Consider the following 20,416-nt stretch of genomic DNA (forward strand, 5'->3'; position numbering starts at 1 on the left):
TTTTCTAGCAATCCCATTGCCCTCTGCTGGTCAGAAGGGCAATCCATCATACTCTTGAGAAACATGGCTGTCTGCATCTCTCTTCAGAAATTAAGCATTCACAACCTGATCGCTTAGAGCCGTGGTTGGGTCAATGCTGTTACTACCTCCCAAATTCTCATCCTTCTTATTGGTTCTCAGCTGTTCATCATGTTCTAAATCCAACTTTAACAATAAGAGAAAAGCTAACCCTTGGAAATTGTGCACTCCTGTTGTACAGGCTAATTCTCAAAATCAATTTGCGCCCCATTCAGGCTCTTATTTGCAACAGTGCATGCAAAGATTTAAGTATGGATTGCATCCTTGATAGAAGGGACTCACAAGATGATTCTGCTTTCACTACACCTCCTCCTCTTGTCCCTTTATAGGTGTTTATATGGACGCGGGTGTATAGCACAGGGACGTAACAGGAATTGCTTATATATTTTTTGAATTGAGTAAGCATATAATTTGTCAAGTGCAACTGTAAAGTTTGTTTTGGACTGTAAAGACATGGTTGTTAAAAATGTACCCAAATGTGTTATTTTTTCAGGAGCATTTTTGGAGCCTTGATAACACAGAATTTAGAGTACCCCCGAAATTAATAGTTCAAATATGGGACAATGACAAATTTTCTCTGGATGACTACTTGGGTATGAACTTTAACCTTATTAAATAAGTTGTCAAACCACGTTTGTAAAGCTAACTTTGGGCCTTTGTTTGCATTCGAGCAGTTTTCTTTGATATAAAAGGAATTTTGTTTAAAAAGTTTGCCTGCACAAAATAACTTTTGTCTTGAGAATTGGGCGTTTTGTGAATTTGGTGCAAGTTCTTAACTTTTCGTTTAAACAGCCTAAAATGTAAATGTGATTGTTGTGTTTAGATCTATTGAAGTATCTCAAGTGTCTTTCTGTTTAAAAAAAAAAAAAAAAAAAAAAACAACTAGAATGATGGGAAATTAGGAGAGCGTCTGAACATATCTTTCGCTGCAACTGCTTCATGAAGTTCTTGTGCTCAAACAATTTCTGCTTGGGGGTGTAAGGTTCCTCAGGGGATTACCTGCTACCCCAGGAAATAAAGAATTGTGGTAAGTTTAAGGGGATTCAGCTCTCCACCCTATAAATCGAATCATATTTTGGAAAGATGCTTTATTCTGCACAATTTTAGATTTAATTTCACATATATAAATTGGCAGTAATCTATATTGGTGGTTTCTTCTGTCAAAAGAAATGTACAATATAGACACTGCCTCGATTTATAGGGAGGACTGTTGAATCTGTTCCTACTTTCTGCAGCTAAAGTAACTTGCAATGAGTGTGCATTATTATTATACACTAATAAACTCCATCATATAAATATATGCACAATGGAATGTGTGGCTGTAGATGCACATGTTCTGCATACTCACGCCGTCTAGTGTTGTGTGTGCGGTTGTGCAAGTTTTTCTTAGAAGTCTTTCAAGTTACGAGACCAAGTGACTCCTCCTCTCGAAAATACTGTGCATGGGAATTGGGTCCTTTGTTAGATTGTTTTCTCTCCACTGTTGGGTTTGGATGCATGGCCTCTACTCTGTATTAACTCCATTTGGTGCGATTCTTCGGTTCGTTTACTGTCTTCAAACGGTATTGTTTTGATCAAACCTCTCACTTCTACGCTGCTCACAAATTTTGTTGGTTTGGGATTCGACCAATCACCCTTCAGTGCACCCCCTGTCTTGGGCCTTCTCCTGCGTTCACTCATTTCCATCTGAAATGCCCTTCTGATGGGACTCATATCCTTCAAATTTTGCCCGCGCTACCATGCGAAATATCCACACACCGATCAACACCTTGTGTGCAACTTGTGTATTTTTCCGGACCATCGTAAAGCTGACTGCGACACGTGCAAGTCCTTTTGGTCCAAGAAACCCTTCGGGATCAAATGGCACGTCCATTGGAAATGTCTCCCAGATGGGACACCCCCAACATTTTCAGTGAGTAGTCTGCTTCGGAGGAAAAACAAGGGGGTTTCTTCCCTGATGAAAGCTCCGGCTCTAGTGTAGAGATTGATAAGGAGATGAGTAGCCTTCCATCTGGTCAGCGCATGTGTATTATGGTCCATGCTCTATTACCCAAGCAGGCATTCTGGCCATGGTCCGCTCCGAAAGACTGTTTTGAATGTCGGCTACCGAGACCGACCTCCAGAATTGAGCTGGCTACCGACCATATGTACCTGGGTGCCGAGCCAAACCTTGGTTCTACACCAAAAGCCTCCATACCGAAAATTACATATCTGAAAGCCTCTAAATCTTCATCAGCTCATATGTCTCCGATTGAGCCTATTCTCGAGAAAATGGACATTCGCCAACAGAAAATTCTGATCCAGGAAGGTACTGGACAGATACTAGTTTCTCCGCCTCCAAAGAGGAAGCTGTCCTTCCAGGAGACATTAGACAGCCTTGTCTCCCAAAAGAGAAGATGAAGGACCAAGCCACCAGTGCTACACAATTGCCTCCACCTCCACCATCGACTCCCCCCCCCTCCTCCAGCCCCGTCACCACACCCGTCTACATCTCCACCACCTGATCCACTTGATGATACACCTCCAGGATTACCAGATACAGATGATGGTTGGTTAAACAGGCCATTAGGAGATCCTGACTCACTGGATGCATGACACTGATCCCTTTACCCCAAGGATCCAGGTCTATATCCTGCTCGTCCATCTCCTCCAGAAGATGCCACTTCTTTTCAACAAGTAATTGCTAGAGCAGCAGCGTTTCACAATGTTGAGCTACACAGAGTCCATAAAATAGAACTTTTTGTTTGATACCTGCTCTTGAACACATAGACACCCAGTATTTACCCAAGCTACCCAGCATAAGGCACGCTGAGGAAATTTTTAAAGAGTCAGTCCATGCCCCGGGTGTGGACAAAAAAAACTAGGACGCTCCTTCTGACCCACTCTATCAGTGGTCAAGTTCCACAACTCTATAGTTGCTACTATGGCTCGTAAGAGTTAACACAGGCTACTGGGGATACCTCACCTCTTGAAAAGGAGAGTAAGCAAATAGATGCAGCTGGAAAGAGTCACAGCACAGTCAGCTAATCATTGGCGTGTTGCCAATTCCCAAGGTCTTCTGGCTGCTATGACACAGCCCACTGGGGTGAGATGGAGGAACTCTTACATTACCTCCCTGCAGAACACTGCAAAAGGGGACACAAAATTGTCAAAGAAGGTCAAGCCATTACCAATAACTCCATCCGATATGCACTAGATGCTGTGGATATAGCGGTTAGTGGTGTCAATACCAGTGTGATACTTAAATGATATGAATGGCTTAGGTATTCTGGGTTTAAATCTGAGGTCCAACAGTCAGTACTGAATATGCTTTTTGATGAAGAACACCTCTCTGGCCCACAAGTAGACACTACCCTTGATAAAATGAAAAAGGATACGGACACAGGTAAGGCTATTGGAGCATTACAGACCACAACTCCTAGAGGGTCTTTTCATCGCACATACTACAGGAGTGCATATAAATCAACTACCACAGACCCCTCCACCCTCCACTCAACAAAAATTAGGCCAGTCTGCCTACAGTAAGGCCTTTTTTTAGAGGTTCCTTCAGCGGCAGAAACAACAAGGGAAGAGCTATGGTGCCTCCACACACGGAGCAACACCCACAGCAAAGCAGTGACTACCTAATCCTTCCTACTAACCACTCCACATCTGTTGGGGGCAGACTACAATCTTTCCACCCAGTCTAGGAATCTATCACTTCAAACCAATGGGTACTAGCCGTTATCCAACATTGCTATTGTCTGGAGCTCATTACCACATCACCCAACATCCCACCTCACACTCACAGGTTGTCATAGGATCATCTAACACTTCTCCAACAAGAAGTCAAAGCGCTTCTTCTCACAGGGGCTACAGAACCTGTCTCGCTTCAACAGCAGGGTTCAGGGGTATATTCTCTATACTTTGATTCCCAAAAGGCTCTGGTCACTACCAATCTTGGATCTCCGACCCTTCAACCAATACATCTGATCAGAACATTTCCATATGGTTACTCTGCATTATGATATTCCACTTCTCCAACAGAGCGACTTTATGGCAACACTAGACCTAAAAGATGCCTTTTTCCATATACAATACACCCTGCAAATACCTCTGATTTGTCATAGCAGGCAAACATTACCAATTTGAAGTTCTTATGCTCGGGGTGACCACAGCATCTCAATTGTTCGCAAAATATTTTGCAGTAGTTGCAGCATATCTGAGAAGACAAAACGTTCATGTATTCCCATACCTGGGCAATTGACTCATCAAAGCCAGTACCTTCCTACAGTATCAACAGTACACACAATTGACACTGGATCTACTTCACAGACTGGGGTTTCAATAAATGTTCCCTGGTCTCACCTTCAACCTCTCCAAATTCAACCTTACTTAGGAGCAATCCTCAACATACAGTTAGGATTAGCCTACCCCAATCCCACTCTAGTTCAGAACTTTCGGGTAACTCTACCACAGCTCCAACCGAACACACCTCTCACAGTTCAGACTGTAATGCGTCTGCCAGGAATGATGGCCTCTTGCATTGCCATGGTTCCCCACACGAGATTACACATGCTTCCCCTACAGCAATGTCTAGCTTGCCAGTGGTCTAAATCGCAGGGTCAACTCTAAGAACGAGTATTGATAGACTGGAGCACTAATGACCTGCTACAGGGGCAACATTTTCTAGACCATGTTCCTCACCTCACACTCACCACAGATGCATCAGAGATGGGTTGAGGTGCCCATCTGCAACACCTCACAGTACAAGGTCTGTAGGATGCCAAACTTCAATCCCTACACATCAAGTACTTGGAGTTTCAGACCGTCTTTTTAGCACTAAAGGCTTTCATTTCTCACCTATCTCGCTAGGTTGTCCTAGTCTGGATGGACTGGACACTATGACAGCCATGTATTACCTACAAAAACAGTGGGGTTGGGGGGGGGGACACGGTCTTCTCAACTGTCAGAACTGTCTCATACCATATGCAACTTGGCTCTTCACCACCACAATTATCTCTTGGATGAATATCTGCCAGGAGCTGACAACGATTTTGCAGACTTGCTCAGCAGCAACAGACCCACGAGTGGGAACTCCACCTGCAAGTCCTCCTTCCCTACTTTCAAAAGTAGGTTTTTCCTCAAATAGACCTTCTCACCAGCTAATTGTGTGAAGTGAGCTTCTGGATTTGAGTTCAGTGCCTCAAGAATTGTTCACATCACCTTTGTCCCAAACACAGCCATTGTGAGTTGGGGCCTGTTGGGATGAGCAGATGATCAACAGTTCCCTGGGATTTGGGTGATTGATATGGGTTGTGCAGCCTTTCTTCCCTTGGTGCAATAATTTAAAGTGCAGGTCCTAAAATATGATGTGTCCACAAGATTGGATGGCTAGGCTTCTTGCAGCATTACTGCAACAGTCCAACTTGAGGAGCTGGATAAATGCTCACCTCAGCTCATTGGTTGTTGCTAACTTTGCTGGCTATGACAATCGTGCATGAGCTAGCTAACCGGCTTTCTCATTGGTGGAAGCCCAACCAAAAGGTAGTGCAATATGTATTCTCTCTGAGGAGCACGCCCGCAATCTAGCCTTTTTCCTTGCATTTCAACAGTTGCAGGTTTGTCCTTAGGAATTTCTTCTCACTCAGTATATAGAGGATCCATTTCTGTGGGATTGGGAATTCACCCCCTTATTTGTACAGACCAGTTCCCATTTATTTTCCAAGGAAGTTACGGTTTTAAAAATTGACATGGTCTTAGTAGTACCAAATTGTGCGAAGAATACCCGGTACCTAAATCTTTGGATGTTAGCTTCTCATCAGTTTTGTCATCCATTGAGGCAGGTCCATCTGTACCAGTGGCGCCGAGGAGGATGCTGCATTCTCACATAAACACCTTAGCAGTGCTCGCAGGAACGTTCACAGACATACTCTAGTAAGGCAGTATTTTGAGGTCTGGCTGCAATAAGACGTACAGAGACAGTTGGCTTTGGGTCCATCCCCTTCAGCCATTGGCTTTCATGTGTTTTTCATGGTTTGCAGTTGAGTGCTTATACTGTCTTTTAAGACTATGGTCATTTGTGCATGGTCAAATTCTCACTCATGGTCCCATTATGTTTTGGTGACTGGCATAAAGTAGCTATTTTGCTAGATTAAAGTCAGTGTGCGCTCTGTGATGCGAATACACTTCCTGCTTATATGCTGGTTTGTTATTTTTGGTTGGAAGGTGCCTCTGTTTGGTTACCTTTGCCACATTTGCATTCATTTGTTGCTCTTTTCTGTTTTGCTTTACTGTGCTATCATAACAAGTTGTTTGTTTTGCAGTGTTTTCATTCACAAACTACTAAGAAATACTTCCCCCTAACAAAAAGCTAGGTCAATTTGCTGTGCCAATACTTGTTCGAATAAGTGGTTGACATACTCATGGGAGTTAGGCATCCAGCTAAGAAATCTATTTCTGCCTAATAATGAAAGAGGGTTCCCTCTTGGTGCCCTGACCATGACAATGGCCCCTTCTCAAGAGGAGTAGGATTTATTCGGTTTCTTTTTTCCCTTTCCTTGCATACAGATGGGCTCCAGCGAGATAAAGTGAAAGATTATACATGCCTGTGATTTCAGCCTTTCAGTGTTTCTCAGAACAAGATTCACTCTTCAAAGTACATCTAGTTCCACTTGTCTTAAAAAATCTGCAAAATGCCTCCTCCCCACAGTTTTTAATCCCCTATACCTTTAAACATTTAATTTGCTATGTCAACCCTGGTGGAGGTCTCCATTTGAGCCCCTGCATTCTTTTGACTTACAACTCTTAACATTGAAAATAGTATCTTTGGCTTCTTTCACCTTTGCTTGCAATGCGTCCATATTGCACACTCTCTTTGGGTATTCAGATTGCATCGTACTTGGTATATATAGTTGAGTTGTGTGATTTTAGAGCACATATCTCAAATGGTTGTGTTTCTCTTATTTCTCCCTCGCCATTGCAAGGGGTTGGGGCATGTTCACCATTTGAACTGTCATATGGTCCTCTAGTTCTCTAAGAATTACTCCATCAAAGACTATTTAAAGAACTAGCGGTTTGTAGTTTTATTGGTAAAACATCATAAGCTAATTTCAGTTTTTGCAGCCTTGCTGTAAGAGTCCTGATTCCACTAGTTGAAGAGCAGCTACTTTCATCATGTTGACAGTAATCGTGATCTCGGATATCTGTCCTGCAGCTTCCTGGGCCTCTATCCGTTCCTTCAGTAAACACAACTTTCTGAATATGTATGTTCACATTAACACCAGATTTGAAGAATAGTCAGGGCTTTAAGTGGGCCGGGTCTCAAGGGGTCTGAGCACCGACAGTTTTTTAATGGGGGCCTCGAAACGGGTCTCTACCGGGTTATGTTTTAATCCCTGGCACAAGTGGTCCGTTTTTTCCGAACTGCAGTGACAGCAGTTTGCTGTCACTGCAGTCTGGAAACAAGTGCCAGGGCGCAAACTAGCCCGATAGAGACCCGTTTCGAGAAAGCAGGCAGGCACATCGATGTGCACTGCCCTCACTTCTCACTAGCGGAGAAGTTACGGCATGACGTCATGCCAGGTGAGCGTTGTGGGGGAAGGGAAATCCATTAAACAGTAATTTTCTTTATGGATTTCCCTTCTCTTTTTGAAAGAGCAGCAACATTATGGTAGGGTCACCAGGGCTTTAATTGGAAGCTTTTTCAATATTACATGTAACAATCCATAGTTGCAGCTTATTTATCTTGCGCAACTAATAACCATTGACAGAGCCAATAGTCCTTACTTGTTGTAAGTATGATGTTACTTGTATCACATATCTGGATGCAATGACAGAAACAGCAAAATACAAGTCGGGCGGCACACTATGCTAAACACAGATTTTTTCCGTAAGTGTTTTAAAGCCACGCCCCTAATCTGGCCACGCCCCTTTGAGAGACCCCCCAGTTTTTTCATCCCACTTAAAGCCCTGAGAATAGTGATACATCAGTTTATGCCATAGGAGGTCTCTGTTAATCTGTGCATTGGACACTCAAGTCTCATGTCTGTGGTTACCTGCTGAATGAGGCTTTCAGAAGACGGGGAATCTGCAGTAAAAAAACAAATCCATGATCCTGATCTTTGATCATGTTTTTCTGATGCATGCCTTTGTTCCAACATACTCATCACCGACTTACCTTCCAGTCTGAGCACTGATGGGATTTTTGTTCTTGTTTTTTTTTTGGGTACATGTTTGATTGTCTGGCGCTGTCTCTACCTGTCCTGTTGGAAAATAAAATGTAAGTGCTTCCATGGGTGCCTTAGTGGAGCCTTCTGGTCCTCTCCCCTGACTGGTATTGGCACCACCTAGCCCCCATTTCTGAAATGCAGAACTTATGGACTCAGACTGGTGGCTGAGGATATCTCAAAATACGGTGATTCTGCGGTAAGATAGAACACCCGCCAGAAAAACTTTCTAAAGCGAAGTAACTTGCACATCGGGTTGAATGCAGTTCGAGAACAGTAGACCGTTTTTTGGGGGGGCGTGTTTTAATAGTTTTTATTGCGTTTTCACATATAGGTATCACCATTACAGCATTGTGGGCAAATTCCAATATATCGCGTCGCAAATATGCAAGCATTGATGCTGGCAGGTGGATAGGGAATAAGGTCAACATTAGACTGCTACAACTCTTGATAATGAGGCTATGTACTGCTGTAGCAAGGGAATACAAAAATAATAAAACAGGAACAACTGCATCACTACATGTACAGTGGGCTATATGAGCTCAGTATAGAAGACCGTTACAAAACGAAAACGATAAGAATCTCCACTTCACCATACTGCTGATACTGTGAACACCTATGTGTTTTTCCTGTATTATTCTGCTAGATCCTTACGAATATGTGCTGTACCTGTATTATTGTTTAACTTACCTGACTATTTACTTACATTATTGATTTACCTGTACTATTATGCTCCCTCACGTTTTTCATTCTCCTGTCTGGTATTCCCTGCTTTGTAAAGCGCTCTGATATCTGCAAAGATCTTGTTCGCGCTATATAAAACTTTCAAAATAAAATAAAATAAAATAAAAAAAATCTCTTTGGCATGCGGTAAGAGCTTGGCTGTTCCATTGACTGTTTTCATGCTATGATACACTCCACAATAGGTTAATTTACTCTCAGAAAATGCAAGAGCTGCACATTTTCCACTTGTGAGCAGAGGAGTGGTTCATCAGAAGGTGTGTGAGGATGATAAGTAAAATGGTGATTTGCCTGTTGGAGTGCTCACAAAGTCCTAAAATCAGTTTTGTGGTACTTTTTTCTAGTTCGGCACCAACATTTGGTGGCTCCTTCTTTACTGCGCCATATCAGACAGTTGCATATGTGCTCATGGATGCTAAAAATGTCTTTCAGCTTCTTTTTTTCTGTGAACCCTCTCAGTGGGCAGGTTACTTAGATTGTGAGCTAAACTGGTAACATTATTCATGGTGGTAAAACTAGGTTAACACATTGTTCTTGTTAGTAGAAGACAACACTTAATTCAGTCAAAGGCGGTCAGCTCTCTACATTGCTGCAGTGAGTTTATGCTGCAGTCAACCAATGAGGTCTTCTTTACTGAGGTCTTTCAACTAGGGGAAATTATGATGCAGGATATATTGCTTTCAACTCAAATGATGTGCTTTATATAGATTTGTTTGCTCCTCTTTTTTTTTTCTTAGGTTTTGTTGAACTCGATTTGCATCGCACTATTATTCCATCAAAAACTCCCGAAAAGTGTTCCCTGGACATGATTCCGGATTACAAGGCAGCAGACCACTCCAAAGCACCTAAAACAGCCTCGCTCTTTGAACAGAAATCCATGAGAGGATGGTGGCCGTGTTTTGCGGAAAAAGATGGCAAACGTATTTTAGCGGTAAGGTTTATGCATTCTCAGTCCTATCTGGGCAGCAATTCCGGAGTCCTCCTTCTGTGCAATTGTTATCTCCCTATCTCACTTTTAGTTGTTGTCTACAGATCCATATTCATTTTTGTGGCTGAGAAAAGAGGTTCACATTAGATCCTTAGTGTGTGACCCTAACATGTAAAGCAAATTAAATAACTGGTTGTGGAACAATTACTGGGGTGATTGGCTAAAAAAAAAAACAGTAGTTCTTCCCTATCGCTCTTGATCAGTGAGTGTCATTGTTTGAAGCTGTACAGCTGCCAGTGGTGGCCACTTGTATAAATTAAGAAATAGATTGTTTTCATGCTTTGTAATCTTGCTATGGATATGTAAATGCACAGCTGCATAGTGCTTGAGCATGTACCCCCCCCATTTTTTCACGCACAATTAAAAAGTTGATAAAGCTAAGAAAGGCAGATAACTTCAAATATTCCAGGATCTGGCTGGGGCCCGGCTTGTCAAATTCTTTGTACTGACATGTGACTCTTGCGCGACATAGTCGCCATAATAAAAATAAAAAAACTCATATAATATTTTCTACCTTATAAATTTATTTTTATAATCTTCAAACTCTCTGTATAGCGTGAAACTCAACCTTGTAGACTTTCACACACCTAGTAAACGTGATCTTTTCTCCATGAGGAACATTGCCCTGTTCACGTCCTCGGCCATCTGATTCCCTCAATGTGTCTCATAGACGTTCAATGATGAACTCATGGCGAATAAAGATTCTTTGGTGCATTACAGCTTTTGAATAAATAGAATGTTTGATGGCGTTGCATGGTTCCTTTGCCTTGCCCAGTAGAGCCTCAGATCTGATGAATCGGGGCTCTTCCATGTTCTGTCTTGGAGTAAACCATTGGTTTGTAATCTATTGAACTGCAACAGATGAGTATCTTCGAGGAGGCTGGAAGGATGGATAATGAAGCAGTCCAAGGATTTTCAGTACCACAGACCTATAGCATTGTGCCTGCCGGCACGCCTCTAAACACAAAAAGGCCAATTTTCGTTTGGGGTTTTTTGGGTTATTTTTGGGCGTAACTAGGTTGTGCCTTATGGCTGCTGTTGAGCCAGGCCTTGTGGAAGGGCCAGCCCTGTTTGGATAAGTCCTAGGAAGAAACAGGGTTTCCCCATCTTTCACTGTTTACAAGCTCGGACATTAATTTAAGTAGACGTATAGACAGGGTGCTACTCTGAAATACTGTTCTCTTTTCCCTACTTCTCCATATTTATTTTATTAATGTATTTAGGGTATTTGTGTAGCACAGAGGTAACGCAGGAGCAACACTGTTCTTCACATAAAACAGAAAAATATGAGAAAAATCTGGTGAGTGAGAGTGGGGCAGGTTAAACTTTGAAGTACATTCTGAAAAAGTGAATTAAGTAAATGTTTAAAAAAAAACATTAAACCTAAGCCCGATTCTCCATTTCTGGTGAGAAATGATGCCATGTGTTCTTAGTGTTATTCATAGAAGCCCTTAATCATAAATGTTGTGTTCTCCCTTAATCCTCCATTAAGAACAAATGTGTGCATGTTATTTTGGGCCATAGGTTCCATGCCCTTTATCATATTATCCTCTTCTCTAGACCGAGGAAGATGGCAGTGCTTCGCGTGGTCATAATCCTTGCTGCTGCCTAGCTGACTGTGAATGAGCCTAGAATGCATCAGAGATTATGTAATTGACTCCGGGTTTAAGCCCCAAGGTTTTGAGGGCCTTGATCACTTCTGTTAAAATGCTTCTTAAAGCGCCATCAGACTGGCCACCATGGGTTCCCTTAGTCAACAACCCACTGAGCTTCTGTAGGTGTGTGGGAGATCACTCACTGCACTCTGAGACTGCGTCTGAAATACGAAGAGGTGAAAAGGTGAAGCTGGTTGAGTCTAAACTCTGTCAAAAGGAATGCCCTGGTTCACTGCAGCAACATCTGGATTTATGGGATTATCTTCTCATTCAACATTTGAGCTGAACAACATGGTGCGCGTTTTGAGCTGTCTTCCTAATATCCATCTCTGCCTGCAGCTCCTGAATGTGTACTCTAAATCTGTGCAATTTGGCCCAACCCTTCTTTGACAATCAACTGTCCACCCAGTATCCTCTTACGGATTTTGATGGCCCTATTTGGAACAACTTTGAATTTCGTGACCTATTTTTTGCTAATTCAAGCCCTAGGATGCATAACAATATTGAATTATACTTTAAGATTTAAGATGCGAAACTGCACATAAGTCAAATAGAAAGTTCACTTTCCCAAGGGGGTCCTTGGAAGGTGGGGCCCTGGCGATTACCCACTTTGCACAGGCCTTAAAACGTCCCTGTGACCGCCACCGTGTGACAAGAGTTATGAGGGCCCAGGTCTGTTACAGGAACTTCTTATGTGTTAGTGTTGGAGCTAAACGGCTTGCCCCATTCAGGTGATTTACTGCAAGGCTGCTGCAGTTCTCTCCAACACATCAAGCCAAGTTCAAAAGGTTCTGCAATGTGCTTCCTTGTAACACTGACTCACAGCAGAATTAAGGATTACCTTTATAATCCTCCATCTTGTTCATCAGACTGGTTGTGGAATTGTCCAAGCATTCTTTAGGGAAATGTACTGCTCTGACAGTTCCCTCATGAGTCATACACTGTCCACTTTAGAAGCACTTGATGACTCGTCACCCTAAAATATGCAGGCCCGTCAGGCACTGCCAGATTGCCCTATAGCCCAGTCCGACTTTGGTGTGTGATGTGCTTGTTTGTATATGTGCTTGGCTGTTTACGCATATTACTGAGTACAAGTCTGTAAGTGCGTGTATGTATGTGTGCTTGGCTGTGTACGCATATGTCGGAGTACAAGTCTGCAAGTGCGTGTATGTATGGGTGCTTGGCTGTGTACGCATATGTCTGAGTAAGTCTGTGCGTGTATGTATGTGTGCTTGGCTGTGTACGCATATGTCTGAGTACAAGTCTGCAAGTGCGTGTATGTATGTGTGCTTGGCTGTGTACGCATATGTCTGAGTACAAGTCTGCAAGTGCGTGTATGTGTGCTTGGCTGTGTACGCATATGACTGAGTACAAGTCTGTAAGTGTTTGTATGTATGTGTGCTTGGCTGTGTATGCATATTACTGAGTACAAGTCTGCAAGTGCGTGTATGTATGTGTGCTTGGCTGTGTACGCATATGTCTGAGTACAAGTCTGCAAGTGCGTGTATGTATGTGTGCTTGGCTGTGTACGCACATGTCTGAGTACAAGTCTGCAAGTGCGTGTATGTATGTGTGCTTGGCTGTGTACGCATATGTCGGAGTACAAGTCTGCAAGTGCGTGTATGTATGTGTGCTTGGCTGAGTACGCATATGTGAGTACAAGTCTGCGAGTGCGTGTATGTATGTGTGCTTGGCTGTGTACGCATATGTCTGAGTACAAGTCTGCAAGTTCGTGTATGTATCTGTGCTTGGCTGTGTACGCACATGTCTGAGTACAAGTCTGCAAGTGCGTGTATGTATGTGTGCTTGGCTGTGTACGCATATGTCTGAGTACAAGTCTGTAAGTGCGTGTATGTATGTGTGCTTGGCTGTGTACGCATATGTCTGAGTACAAGTCTGCAAGTGCGTGTATGTATGTGTGCTTGGCTGTGTACGCATATGTCTGAGTACAAGTCTGTAAGTGCGTGTATGCTTGGCTGTGTACGCATATGTTTGGGAGTACGAGTTTGTGAATGCATGCCTGTGAATGCACACATATAAAAGTCAGTGTTTACAGGTGGGGGAGAGAGTGTTTTTGCTACTGCTCCACCTATGACACCCTGGCCCTAGCACATTGGGAGTACTTCCTGGCATTCTGCCGGCACTGGCACAGTGGCAGTATTCCATGGCAGCGTGCAGGCACTAGCAATTCCGGACAATAAACTAGCCTTGGCACAATGGTGATTACTCCTGATAAACTCGTCCTAGCACAATGTTGGTAATCCCTAGCAGCATCCTCACCCTGGCACCATAGTAGTAATCCCTGGCAACATGCTATGCTTGGCACAATGGTGATATGCACTGGCAACTTGCCAACTCTTGCACAATGGTGGTAATCCCTGGTAAAATGCTGGCCCAGGCACAATGGAGGTAACCCCGAGCAACATGCTGGCCCGTGCAATATGGTTGGAGTGTTTGGTGAAATGCTGGACTAGGCGCAGTGGTGGTAATTCGAGACAACATGCTAGCCCTGGCACAGGGGGTAATTCCTTGTCAAATCTGAACCAGGGACAATGGTGGCAATCCCTGCCAACACATTGGCCTGTGGCATAATCCCTGGCAACATGTTTGTATTACTTGGCATATTGTAGGCAGCCACTGTATGATAGCACCGGAGCACAAATGTAAACAATTTGAATACATTAAAGCTCAGGCAGGGTCAGAGAAGAAAACAACGGGTTTAGGTGAATATATGTAGCAGTTATGTTAGTGCCAAGGCATAGCTAACCTCTGCAAAACCCAAGATAAATGTCCTTGCCATTGCCCAGATTTTAGGGATGGAGTTGTGTGAGGCAGAATTCTACTGTATTCGTAAATGCTTGTTTTCATTTATTTATTAAATGGAGGAATGAGGGAACGTAGAAAAAAATTTACCCTCAGCCCTGCTTTTTAGACTACTGTGTATAATTTGCATGCAATTTTTGAGGAACTTTTAAATCTGCCTTTTATTTGGATTTTATACACTCTCCTTAAATCATCAGCAATTCAACAGTTCAAAAAACATGGCCAGGAAATAACATTGCTGCACGACTGAAGTATTGATACAAGGACCTGGTGAGTAGGTTTCCCCCGGGCCCAAAGAGATGCATGAGGGTCCCAAGGCAGTGGCAGAGGGTGGGCAAAAAGTGCTGGAGGGCAATCAAGAGCCCAGAATACGCTGCATGGGTGGCACACTGCCAGTTTGAGTGCACTCCCTCTTTGGATATCGGTCCCTGTGGGTCACCCGGACCTTAATTTATTTATTTATTTATTTTTGGGGGGGCATATTCTCTCGTGGAGGACTGCGGGATAGAGTACTGTGTCACCCTTTAGACTCTTAGGGCAATTGAAATCAATAATCTCCGTTAGCCTATTTTGTGAAACACGCCTGACCCCAAAATGGCATCTGCAGAAGATCGTCGCCAGGGGACAAACACAATCACCCTAAGGGAGGCCCCTTTAGCCTTTACAGCCTACTGGCCTGATAATTGTTTGAAATAGCAGCAACAGCTCAGGCATCAAAGGAAGTCCTTGTTTAGCGTCACAAGCAACCGAGAGAGATACTAGAGGCGCCCTGCCTGATCCTATCATGGCAGCTGTCTCTCCCCCTGGCAGCTATAACGCATGAATACTTAACCAATAACCCAACTCACATTTCCTCTTCTACAGTGAGGGTCTTTCTCTACCAGCCTGACTGTCCCTTAATTGGCCTCCATAAGTGTGCCCTTGTCCAAAGCACTCCTACTCCCCTTGTTGGGGATGGATCCAGCATTTAGGCCCTGGAGTCTCAGAGACCCCTCAGCGAGAGTCCACAGCGACATGGGAGTCCCACATAGCGGAGGACTGGGAAAGATCGCCTTACCACTGGGAGCAGTCTCCTACCCAGCTGGATGTTGGACACTGTGTTTCCATTAGGTTTCCTACCACCCTCCTCCACCTCTTCCCTCCTTCATTCTTGAGTGTGTGCCCGTGGTTAAAGCACTCCTCTTCCCTTGTTGGGGAGGGATCCAGCATTTATGCCCTAGAGTCAGAGACCCCGCTGAGAGAGTCCACAGCGACAAGTGAATCACACATAACGGAGGACTGGGAATGATCCCTTTAATGCTGGGAGCCGTCGCCTACCGAGCCGTATGTCAGACACTGTTACTTCCTTGTCTCCACGCTGTGTCTCCTATCCCCTCCCCCACCTCTTCCCTCCTTCATTCTTTGTCTACCTCCCCTATTCCTTTCCCCTCTCCCCTGAATTTCTCTCCCCTGCCTGCCTTGTTTATCCTTATGCCTATGCTATGCTTTTGTAACTCATGTAACTACGCTCCAGCAACTGATGTAACTATGTTCTTAAACAATGTTCTTCCTCATGTAAAGCGCTCAGATACCTCCGGGTCTAGCGAGCGCTATATACAATTTTTCAAATAAATAAATAGGATGGCACGCAAATGACAACTCTCCACCAGCCCCTATAATGAGCCGCAGGTGCTCTATCTCCCTACCTGTATTACCACAGTCCCTTCAGAGCAGTATAACTTTTGTTTCCGTAAACGGTAGACACCTCACACTCTAACATGTGTATTTGTGAAGCGCACGTTCTCTTGGCGCTGAATAACATGTTTATTGTTACCCATATCAATGATACTCATTTTATCGACCTCAGATGGATAAAAGGCTGAATGGACCCGCCGGTATTTGAACCTGTGACCATGAGGTCGAACACAGGCCCCTGCAGTGCATGCATTATTAGTCCACTGAGACACCAGACCTAATGCATCGGACAGCTGGTTTTAACGGATTGGATTTCACGGACAGGCTTCTTTCCCAAATGATGCTGACCACGTACTACTGAATTGTGACTCCAGATGGACACCTAACTATCAGGCCCGTTCCATGGTGCTCTTATCTGGCACCCCTTTGGGACTGCCAACACCCGATTATGCACAACTGTAAGAAAACGGCTCTTTATGACCCGTTTCCAATACTGGCATGTGAGCAAAGTTTTGTCAAAATAAAACTGCCTTAATAGGTCTCTAGATCCAAATATCCGACCAGCACAAGCAATACATGATCTAGTAACGCTAGTTTTTAGTCAAGGTGGAGCCGTTAAGCACGTTTTTATTAATTGGAAAATGGTAAACCGGAAACTCGAAGAGACAAAAATAATTCGCTCAGGGACATAGCTACCATTGATGCAGCAGGTGTAGTGGCACTAGGGTCCCGATACCTGAGAGGGCCATTCAACCCTGATAATTACTGTTTTTCTAACCCTGCAGCAGTCAAATGGGTCATTGCTGCACTTCAGTAATTTGTCACCTGTTGGCACTATTGTTAGACATTACGCTCCTAAAATGTATGGTGGTACTTGCCTTATGACGCAAGTTACGGCTAGCTTTCATATCCTGTAACTGTATTATATATTATATGCGTTATATACCCTTTTAAAATAATTTTGAGAACTCCTGAAGATCAAACCGGTTAATGCATCCTAGTACTTTTGCAACCACCAGATGGCGCTCGTCTACAGCAAATAGATGCCTCTAAGCGAGCAGGCCTAATTGAGACATTTAGGACCAGATGACAAATATTTATAACTGGTATGGTAAGTTAAGGCCGTGCTCCTTGCAAGGAAGGACCCCTTTTACCACTATAGTAGGAAAACAGATTCTGGACGTCGTAACATTTGTGGATGTTTGTTGACATTTTCTTGTGTTGGTGACATGCTCTGTGTTTTCTGCTGCTGTTTTGTGTTGCAGGTTGCAGCTTGTGCTTGATGCTGTGTTGCGTTCTCTTTTGGCTGTTTTGTTAGGCTCTTATGCTTTATGTTGCTTCTGTTTGTTACTGTGTTATGTTATTTTCCTTAGATATGTCAACAGATGCTGCTACATTTCCAACTAAAAGCAGCACATACATTTACAGTTTCTGTGAGAAGCGACCATTTACCGCTTTTAAAGGTGCTGCTTTTGGCTGGAAATATATCCGCATTTGTTGACTTCTTAGACATGGAACAACCTCTGAACACACCAGAGGCGCCTCCTCCCTTCCTGAGTGCCACAAAAAGCTGGATACCTGACTCTTCATATAAGCACCTTGTGGACCATACACCTGCCCAAGTGCCTGGATACCCTCCGGGGTGATTAGTGCACTATACAAATCAACATATCAAAGTAAACAACCGGACATGACGTTATAACATACACAAAGCCATATAACACAATTAAAGTATAACAAGACACATCTCAACAATAACAGAACGCTATAAACAAAGGACAATGCAACAACTTCACACCGCAATGATGTAGCACATAATCACAGCAGTATAAAAGTCAGAACACACCACCACCACCATAACAGGATACCCCAGCTCAAAGATGCTCAAATGCTGTTCACACATTGCAGCATCTAGAATGGTGTTTTCCAAATTCTGTGGTAAAATGTGTTTAAAGCAAGCGCAGCCTTACTTTGCGTCAAGGACATGATAGAGCAGCCAGCCACTGGACACTTTAGATGTGGCCAGTGTGGTGTGTGCCAGCTCTGTATAGATTCTAAATCAATTCATCATGCCAACAGTGACATACCCTAGCGTGGGCACTTCAATTGCAATACCTGTAATGTGATCTACAGTATACAGTGCTGTGCAGTAACGTAAATTGGGCAAAAGATCAGAAAATGTATTGTTGGCAGGTGATCTGTGTTGTAAAATTACCTGAAAGAGGGGGCCATGTGGAGCAGCTATTCAATAAAGAGCAATTCAATTGGATCCTCAGAATGGACACGATGAGGACCAGCCTGCACCAGCAGGGAGAATGGATTCATTTGATTTCAGCAATCCCTGGCGTGTGACGATCAGCACCTTCATTATGGACCCCTTCATTTCTCCCAATATCAATTCTGGATTTTCAACTCGACCCATTTTGGTTCATTGGTATTGATTGTATTGTTCTCACTTGTGGGATCAGGGTTTCTTGTACATGTCCTTACCCAAGGTCCCCGGCGATCCTCGTGTTCTCTTGTTAACTTCAACGATGATATAGTGCCAGTCAAAACTGTTTCAGGATCTGGCCTCACTGTGGGAGAGGCTGAGTTTTAAATTTGCCCTCCCAGTGCTTGCTTGACGTGATAGTCCTTTTAGGCTTTTGATCAAGAATCTTGCGAACATTTATAGAATTATCCAGTGGCGGCTGGTGGACTTGGAAAGTGGTGGGCGAAAGAAAATGAGGGCTGGTGGGGGGGTCATCATTGTAGCACAGCTCTCAAGCTGGGAACATGTGTCCTGACAGCAGTTGTTCTCACCAGTAACTATAAAGGCAAACATGGCACCATTTCCGATGCACCACATACTCTCCCTGCTACAACGCAGAATACGTCACACACGGTTTGCAATTACATGCATCTTATCGAGAAATGTTGTGCTTTCTCTTCAAGAGGTCTTCCAAGACCGACATCCAGCACCAAAGAAGACTTAAACAGCTGCACATAGTACTTGCAAAGCGTCACACCTTTGAAGATCTTCTTTTATTGGTAAACAAAAATATTCACTGTAGTGCACAATTCAGAGAAGCATTTAATGCTTTAATCTCTAGGCAGAATGCAGCCACTAGAATTATTCGATTCTACTGTTTTTTTCCACATATGGGGCAGCCACACAATTACATAGGCCAGGAGTTGAACATAATAAAATGATCACAGAAGTACGTATAGCATGTTGAAAAAACAGGCGTCATTTAACAGCTGGCTACGTGCCATGCATTACAATAAATTTAGTTCTGCATCTTTTAGTCAAATATCAGAGGTTGGCAAACGACTGTATACCACTCAAGTACCTTGTTTCCAGGCCTGAGTTTTCATTAATTAAATCAGTCCACTTTGGCCTTTGAAATCCTAGTTTAAAACAATTGAGGAAAAATTTGAAACACATAAAAGTAAACCTATGCAAATGAAAGGTTGTATCCGGGTGACACCGAGTCATTTGGTAAGACGATGCCTGAGTGGAGAGGCAGATGACATGATTATAAAATAGTATACATCATAAGTGAAGCTGTGCACATTTCATTGGTAGAAGTGTTAGAAGCTGCCTAATGAAAGAGGGCACAGTAAAACCCGAGAGCCCGTTCAGCGAAAGGCGTTGAATAAATGCTAATACGGCATAAAAGCTTAGTGCATAATGTACACACCAGTTATAATGTTAGTCAAGGGACAGCATAAATGCCTAGGGCCAGCGGCAGCGTAAATCCTCCATGTCCTGGTCCGCCCATGCCTTGCCAGCGCCTGCTGTACTCACCCACCTCTGCACGCATTGGACCTGAATCTTTTGCTCAGGAAGTGGGCAATCTGCGCTATGAACCTATCCCTCGCAGAGCCAGGTCCCGCTCCACCTGTGCTCCGCTCTGTACCAAACAAAGGTGCTAGGGCACCCTGTGCGCAGGGATCATGCAAGCTGACACCTTTCAGTTGACTCAGCTGAGCTCTCTTTAGAGTGGTGCGCACCACTTCTGCTGCTTTAGTTCTCTTCAACTTTTAGGTCTCACTCTAGCAGTCGCGGCCGGCATTACGGGAGGGTGGGGGACTTAGAAATGGGGTTGTCGTGCCACAAAGGGGATGGGGGGAGGCGGGAGGGGTTTAAAGGAAAAATATATAAAAGTGAAACTTACCGTCCAGCTTTTTGTTAAGTCCCGAGACTCCCGCCGTCATGCGTTGAATTCCTGGCTGCAGCGCTCGTCATCAGGAAGGCAGCCTCCCTC

At 43.8% G+C, this 20,416-nt stretch overlaps 1 protein-coding gene across 2 annotated transcripts in view; it reads left to right on the top strand.

Annotated features, from left to right (window-relative positions):
- MYOF (myoferlin) overlaps positions 1-20,416 on the top strand; it is a 680,400-nt gene that overhangs the window by 647,645 nt on the left and 12,339 nt on the right. For both annotated transcript variants that reach the window (XM_078643399.1, XM_078643401.1), the window contains 2 exons: positions 572-671; positions 9,764-9,957. In XM_078643399.1, the coding sequence (XP_078499525.1) occupies positions 572-671; positions 9,764-9,957 (294 nt within the window). The remainder of the gene's footprint in view (positions 1-571; positions 672-9,763; positions 9,958-20,416) is intronic.

The sequence above is a fragment of the Lissotriton helveticus genome, chromosome 5_1, assembly GCF_964261635.1.
Source record: "Lissotriton helveticus chromosome 5_1, aLisHel1.1, whole genome shotgun sequence".
In the NCBI taxonomy this organism is placed as follows: Eukaryota; Metazoa; Chordata; class Amphibia; order Caudata; family Salamandridae; genus Lissotriton; species Lissotriton helveticus.